The following is a 7319-nucleotide window of genomic DNA, read 5'->3' as shown; positions in this document are numbered from 1 at the left end:
CTGCAGAGGTGCTCCTTTGCCACTCTTCACCAGGCCGTAAGCGCAGCCTGCTGCTGGGCCAGTCCCAAGGAGGCCTCTCCAGTCCAGCAGCCTGGCTCACACAGTGGCCCCCCCACCAGGTGCCTCTGAGGCTGGAGGGGGCCCACGGCCACCACGCTAGTAGCCATGATAGCCCTGCCCACCATGAATTGTCTCCGCCCCCTTGAAAGCCCTCCACGCTGGTGGCCGTCACCACATCCCGTGGCAGAGCATTCCAGAGATCCATTATGCGCTGTGTGGGGAAGGACTTCCGCTTGTGGGTCCTAAATGTCCCAACCTGCAGTTTCATGGGGTGACCCCTGCTTCTCGTCTTGTGAGAGAGGAGCAGAAACTGCTCTCTCTCCACTCCATGCATCCTTCCAGATCACGTCTCCCCTCAGTCGCCCCTTTTCCAAGGCCAAGCGCTCCGGCTGCTGTAGCCTCGCCTCGTCAGGAAGGGGCCGGGCCATGCCCAGCCGGGGGTCTCTCCTCTGCAGGAGAGGGAAGGAGCTGGGGCCCAGGGGCTCTGCTGGGGCGGTGGGGGGGGGGTGTCCGCCTTGCGCAAGCATTGCCCAGCCTTGCACAACTGTGGTGACAGACTGGTGGGGTGTCAAAGAATCAGGCAAGAACCCTGAAAAGACTCGTGGCTTTTAATGGAGGAACCATGTACAAGACCGGCGGGCAGGGGAGACGCGCCCCCCCCTTGCTCTTTGCAGGGGCCTGTTGAGAAGGGGTGGGGAGGGGGGCTGCACTTCAGCCATTTCCAGGCAGGCTGTCAGGCCCAGGCGGGGCAAGGGAGCTGCTGCTCTGGCGCGGGGCCAGGGAGCCAGTGAAGCAGGGAGCATGCAGAAGGCTGGTGGGGGGAGAGCCAGTGGGGGGGAAGGCGGCCGTCCCGACAGAGCGGCCTGGCCGGAGTCCCTCGGGTCCCCCCCAGACATCTTTTCCAGGGCTGCATTGGGGTCAAAGGTTCTCCCATCAAGACCCAGTTGGCGGCATTGGGGCTGTGAGCACAGGGCCTGGGAGGCCAGTTCTGCTGGGGGGTGGGGTGGGGTGGGGCGGGGCTGCTCCCCGTCTAGCTGATGATCTGCCGGGGCCGGCCGTAGCCCGTCATGCCCGCCTGCGAGGCACCCTGGTTGGAGCCCATCTGCAGCCCAATCACGTTCTTGCCTTCCTTCAGCTGGCTGTCCGAGAAGTCCCGCTTGTTCTCCTGGGCTTTCCTGGGGCAGGAGAGAGAAAGCGGTCAGAAGATCTGCCAACCAAGCACCCCACACGCTGCACCAAACTCCACCACCCCGGCTGCAATGCCTGCTGCACAACAGCCCACATGCGGTGGCCAGAATTAGATGAAGTGCATGCTTTGGTGTTCAGAAGTCCCTTTGACTGCTGAATAGACCCCAAGAACATCCCTGCTGGATCAGGCCCATCTGGTCCAGCACCCTGGAGTCAGATCCAGCTCAGGACTGTCTACCCAGACTGGCAGCAGCTTCTCCAAGGCGGCAGGCAGGAATCTCTCTCAGCCCTCTCTCGTTGGAGATGCTGCTGCCAGGGAGGGAACTTGGGAACCTTGATGCTCTCCCACTGAGCTAGAAGCCCATCCCCTAAGGGGAATACCTTGCAGGGCTCCTGCATGTAGTCTCCTATTCAAATGCAAAACCAGGGTGGACCCTGCTTAGCAGAGGGGACCATTCATGCTTGATACCACAAGCGCAGCGGGGGAGTAACTTGCCTAGGGAGCAAGAGGTTGCTGGTTCGAGTCCCCGCTGGTGTGTTTTCCAGACTATGGAAAACCCCTCTATCGGGCAGCAGCAGCGATACAGGAAGATGCTGAAAGGCACCATCTCACACTGTGCGGAGGGAGAGGCAATGGCAAAGCCTTCCTGTCGTCTACCAAAGACAACCACAGAACTCTGCGGGCGCCAGGAGTCGACAGCGACACCTTTCCCTCACCCCAAGACCAGCTCTCCCGCCTCTGAGCCTAAAAGTAGTCTGGAGTCATCAGACGAGTAGCCACGGATCGTGGGGCAGCTGCTCCTCCCCCCAGAGACGCGGAAGCCCCTTACTTCATGAACCAGTTGGGGTCTCCTTTGTACTGCCCGTCGTCCTTGGTCACCGCAAGGCTGCCCAGGGCCATGAGCGTCCTCTGCACCGCTGCCATGTCTTTCGCTGGGGGCAGAATCAGTGCACCGGTTGTGGTCTCGACCCCACACCCACCGCCCGCACTGCCTGATGGGGGTTTGTGATGCAGGGCAAGAGGCAGCAGACTCGAGGGCGGGAGGCCCAAGGCCTGGCTGGGAGGCCCCTCAGGGATGCCGCCTTGAGGGAGACCGGGCAGAAATGCAACAAAACCAATCCACGTCCTCCTGCCCCGCAAGGAAATGGGGACCCCAGCATCGGCTCTCGGCAATGGGCACCATCTTCTTCTAATGATGGGGCTGCATCTTCTTGGCAACCCCCCCCCCCGAGGCTAGTTGCAGACCCTCAGGAGCCTTCAGCGTTCTGGTTTCAGGAAGAGACCTTGAACCCCGTCTCGGCCAGCATCCCACGCCCTCCTCTGCTTCTAATATGGAAGTTGTGGCAAAGTCTGCTTGGCGGAGTTCTTGCAAAGGCAAAGGGAAGGCAAGCTACTTAAGACAGAGGCAAGGCAAGCCGCCAAGAGAGTGGGCAAGGGCCATGCCCAGGACCCCACAAGCCTGCCCCCCCCCCCCCGTCTTGTGCAGCTTGTCCCCACAGCCCGGCCCTCCTCGGTCCCCACCTTCAAACAGGTCGACTGTCTGGAAGATGTCGGTCTTCACCACGCCGTAGTCCTCTGCTGCCTTCAGGAACTGGGAGATCTGCTCCATCTGCTTGAAGACCATGGTGGGAGGGGGGTCTGGGATCTTCACTGGCTTGGAGCCACTGGGGTAGAGGCTGTTCACCAGCTTGCCCAGAACCTGCCAGGGGCAGCAAAGGGGGGCCACAGGTCATCAGCCAAGGACTTTGGGGGGTGGGCAGCACGACGACCCCGCGAAATGGCACAGAAGCCCCCTTCGGACAGACCTGGGTCTCCCTTCCTTGAGAACGCCACAGTTCCACAGGAGAAGCACAAAACCCCAAGAAGTACTGCCTCCACACCTGCACCCACCTGCTGACCTCCATGACCCAAGGAAGCTATTAGCAGAGGCGGTCAAAGCTGCATTAGGAACATAGGAAGCGGCCATATACTGACCCAGCCTGGCAGCGCCTTCTCCCAGGTTGCAGGCAGGAGCCTCTCTCAGCCAGATCTTGGAGATGCTGCTGCCAGGGAGGGAACTTGGGAACCTCGATGCTCCATCATCCCCTCAGGGGAATCCCTTGCAATGCTCATACATCAAGTCTCCCTTTCATATGCAACCAAGGCAGACCCTGCTTAGCTAAGGGGACCAATCCTGCTGGCTGCCACCAGACCAGCTCTCCACTGTATGAAGTAGCTCAATCATAGAAAGTCCTGGGCACAAACTGGAAGTTCCCTTCCTTCCTTCCCTCCCACCCTAACCTCTTCTCCTGGGACTCTGGATTCTCTGTGCATGTGCAGAATCTCTGGGGTTTGGGGCATGACACGAGGCATTCCACAGCTGAGTCCGGCACAGATATCAGAGCCTGCCGTTGAGCCAAAAGGAAGACCAGGAAAGTGGGGCCGAGGTTAGACCGCCCCGCACGACTTACAATGCCATTTTTCAGCCAGACCTGGAAGCCCAGCCTGCCACGTTCAGGGCGCCCCACATCTGCCCCACTCTGGGTCACAACCCACTCTACCAGCCGCTCTTCCAGATTGTCGTCATATTTCTTCTCAATCTTGGCCTGGATGTCTCTGCTCAGGCCGAAGGAAGGACCTTTGTTTGCCATCTTCTCTGGAGGGAGGAGGAAGACCTGGGTGGGGAGAGGGGGGGGCGAAAGGTGGCGTGGGGTCCTGGGAGAAGTACGGCCTCTGCTCCATTGGCAGCCCCGTCATTTCCCCTGCCCCATTGCCAGCTCTGCTGAGAGAAAGTTCCATCCCCAGCCCACACAACATTCCAAGCTGTTGCAAAAGGAGAGCCACCGCTTCTGCAGGAAACGCCTTGCAAACGCCAGCACGGGCTGGCAGCCTTTGCTGTTCACCCACAAGGCGACCCCTGCAGAAGCCAGGACACTTAAGCCCTCGAGAGCCCTAAAGAGCACTCTTATGCACAGGACTAGGGCAGGTCCTGTGTGGGGCCAGGACGAGGAGCCGGGTCTGAACCTGGTGTGGCTCTGTGCAGGCACCACTCCTGGGCTCAGAAATCCGACAGCTGCCCTTCTGTGCCGGCCAGAATAAGGGTCTGTGGCAGGCAGGCTCTCCAGGATGGAGGTCTCCCACATGGCAGGCAGGCAGGCAGGCAGGCTGCGGTGCGCCCCAGTGGTGTGCCAGAGGGAGGCCCACACAGGCAAGAGCCAGAGGGAGGAGGGACAGGGTCCCCCAGAGCCCCCCCAGGAGCGATGGAAGAGAGCAGTTTGCTCGTAGCAGCCGGCCGGCCGAGAGTCCTGCTCCTCCACTCGGTGAAGGCAGAGCTCCCTCCAGATGCTCTGCTCAGCTGGAAGCAGCTGCCAGGCCTGCTGAGGGAGGCTGCAGAGTAGAGCCCGCGGCCTCCACCCCACCTGGGTCTCCACCAAGTGTGCAATCCGACGCCAGGGTTCAGTTCTGCAGCCAGTTCGCTGCTGCTGCTGCTGCTGCTGCGCAGGTCTCTGTGCTGCTTCCCAGTCCCAGTTCTCAGGAATGCAACACAATCCTCTTGCCAAGAGGGCTGTGAACCCAGACCTCTCTCCAGAGGGACCCACTGGGGCCTGGGAAGCAGGACACAGACCCTGCCCAGGGATGTTTCCCATGGACTCCAGCGTGACCTGGGGAGGCGAGCTGGGCGGCTACAGAATTTGCCTTTTCGGAAGGCTCCTAGCAGATCAGCTTCATTTGCCATTGACCAGCTGGCCACCCCCAGCCGCCCTGCTGCCTCCTGCCTAGTCTCCTGGCAAGCCCCCTGGGCTGGGCTCCCCCACAAGCCTGAATCTCTGCCCTCCGCCAGCCCAGTTCCCAAGGCGTTGCACTGCAGACAGTCCGGCCTCCCACCTGGTCGCTGGTCCCACAGTGCAAAACAGCCTCCAAGCTGCACACAGCCCCCGATTTGGCCCCCTTGGCAGCTGCCGTTCCCCTCTGCACTCTCTCGACCAAGGAGTCCACCCCATCCGCTGCCCTCCCCATTCCTCTGGACCGAGCTCCCACACATAGGAGCAGAGGAAGCGGCCTTAGACCGAGTCAGACCCTCCAGCTCAGAACTGCCTTCACTGACTGGCAGGGGCTCTCGGGGGGGGGGGAGGGGGGCTTCAAAGAGGAGCCCCTCCCAGCCCTACCTGGAGATGCAACCAGGGAGGGAACCTGGGCCCCTCTGCAAGCAAGCAGGCAGACGCTCCTCCACTGAGCAAAGCCCCTGTCTCCGCCCCCTAAGGAGAATGTCTTACAGTGCTCACATGTGGTCGCCCATTCAAATGCAAACCAAGGCAGACCTTGCTTAGCAAAGGGGGCAATTCATGATTGCTGCATGACCTCATCCTGCATGGGAGGAGGCAATGGCAAACCCCTCCGACCAAAGACAACCGCAGGGCTCTGTGGGCTCCAGGAGTCGAAATTGACTCGATGGCACACTTTACCTTTACTCCAAGTCCTCCTTCCCTGCGCCCCCAAGATGCCAATAACCGAAGCAGTGCATGCACGCGCACACACACTGATCCAGTTTCCAGGTGGTCACACATGTCCCATTTCCAGTTTGGGGCTGACTCTAAGAAGCACTCTGCTGGATCAGGCCCAAGTGAGCACCCACCTGCTCTGCCATCCTGTGCCACACCGTAGCTGCCCAGCTCCCTGCAGGAAGCCCACAAGCAGGGGACTGAGGCCACAGCTGCCTACCCCCCCCGAAACTGGCATTCTGTGGTGTACTGAGTTGCTGAGCTTGGAGGTGCGATTCCCCCACCGTGGCTGTCACAGGAGGTGTGTACCCCGACGGGGGGGGGGCTGCTGCCCCACATGCTACTGCCTCCCCCCCCCCACCGCCCCCGGCGTGCTGCCTGGATCATTTCACCTGGATTTGACAGACAAAACCAGACCCACCCGGCAGCTGCTCCTGTGCTGGTTTAAAACAGGGTCCCACCCCAGCCTGGGCTTCAGCCAGCTCTCCATTGCCAATCTGCTTCGGTTCAAGACTAATCAAGCCCGGTGCCACCTTCTCCCCCAGCGCCCAGCGCCTCGGCCTGCCAATCTCCCGCAGGTCACGCCACACCGGCTTCGCCCGCTGGGCAGCAGCGAGGACACACTTACAACAAGGGATGGTGCTGGGCTCTCCTCAGCCGATGCTCTGCCGCCGGGAAAGGCTGGGGCTGGGGCTAAAAGGCTCTGGCCGGCTGGCCGGTGACATCACGGCTCCAGCCCAGCCCGCAAATCCCCTTCGGAGCAAAGGCCTCCATATTTGGGGAAAGACTCCAAAAGACGGTGACGGAAGAGCTTTCCAGAAACATTCCCCAGATGCCTGAGTCAGCCGGCGGGGGAGGTGGTTGCCTGGGCCGGCCCAGGAGTTCGTCCTTTTTTGGGGCCCAAAAGCACCCGAGAGCAGGAGGAGGAGGTGGAGGAGGCGGTTCCGGCCCTGACCTCATCGCTGGCTCTCTGTGAGGTCAGAGCGCAAAAGGCGAAATAACTCCCACTCCGAAGCCGTGCCTTCGGGGTCTCCTTGCGCCACTCCAGAGGAGTCCGGCCGGACGTTGCAGTGGTGGCAGCATCATTCCAGCCGGAAAGGAGAGCGGTCAGCTCACCTCCAGAGGCGAAGGGGTGTTTGGGGTTCCTCCTCAATGGAGCCCCTGCAAATGACCTGCTTCTGGCACAGAGACACAGCCACAGACCTCTCTCTCCACCTCCAAAGACATGCAACTCCGCCAGGCTTTCCCTTATTCTTAAAGTAACGTTCCTTACCATTCGGAATCCGGGCTCCAAGTGGGGCCTGCAGACCCCAACACTTCTCATCAGGCTGCCTGACCATGCAGACACCTCCCGGCAACACCAGCTTGGTCAACAGCCCCTTGGCAATAAGGCAAGAGACGCTGAGAACGCTGCCGTGGAAGAACCCTGAAACTTCTGGTCCCTGTTCCACCTTGCTGGATTCAGACATCCCTGGGGCAGACCTGAACAAACCAGACAACTTACATAGGAACCTAGGAAGCTGCCACAGACTGAGCCAGACCCTGGGTCCATCTAGCTCAGTATTGTCTTCAGAGACTGGCAGCAGCGGCTT

The 7319-nt window shown here is 60.8% G+C and overlaps 1 protein-coding gene across 1 annotated transcript; it reads right to left on the bottom strand.

The window, feature by feature from the left end:
* Window positions 1-654: 654 nt before the first annotated feature.
* TAGLN (transgelin) lies at window positions 655-6508 on the bottom strand. The gene is made up of 5 exons (XM_053268998.1): window positions 6356-6508; window positions 3700-3903; window positions 2771-2948; window positions 2079-2181; window positions 655-1235 (listed from the first exon to the last, which is right to left on the bottom strand). Exons 2-5 carry the CDS (start codon window positions 3877-3879, stop codon window positions 1091-1093), a joined length of 606 nt encoding a protein of 201 aa, XP_053124973.1. The 5' UTR covers window positions 3880-3903; window positions 6356-6508; the 3' UTR covers window positions 655-1090.
* Between the last annotated feature and the right edge of the window lie 811 nt (window positions 6509-7319).

Source organism: Hemicordylus capensis, chromosome 8 (genome assembly GCF_027244095.1).
Source record: "Hemicordylus capensis ecotype Gifberg chromosome 8, rHemCap1.1.pri, whole genome shotgun sequence".
NCBI lineage: Eukaryota > Metazoa > Chordata > Lepidosauria > Squamata > Cordylidae > Hemicordylus > Hemicordylus capensis.
This window is presented reverse-complemented; position numbering and strand designations above follow the sequence as displayed.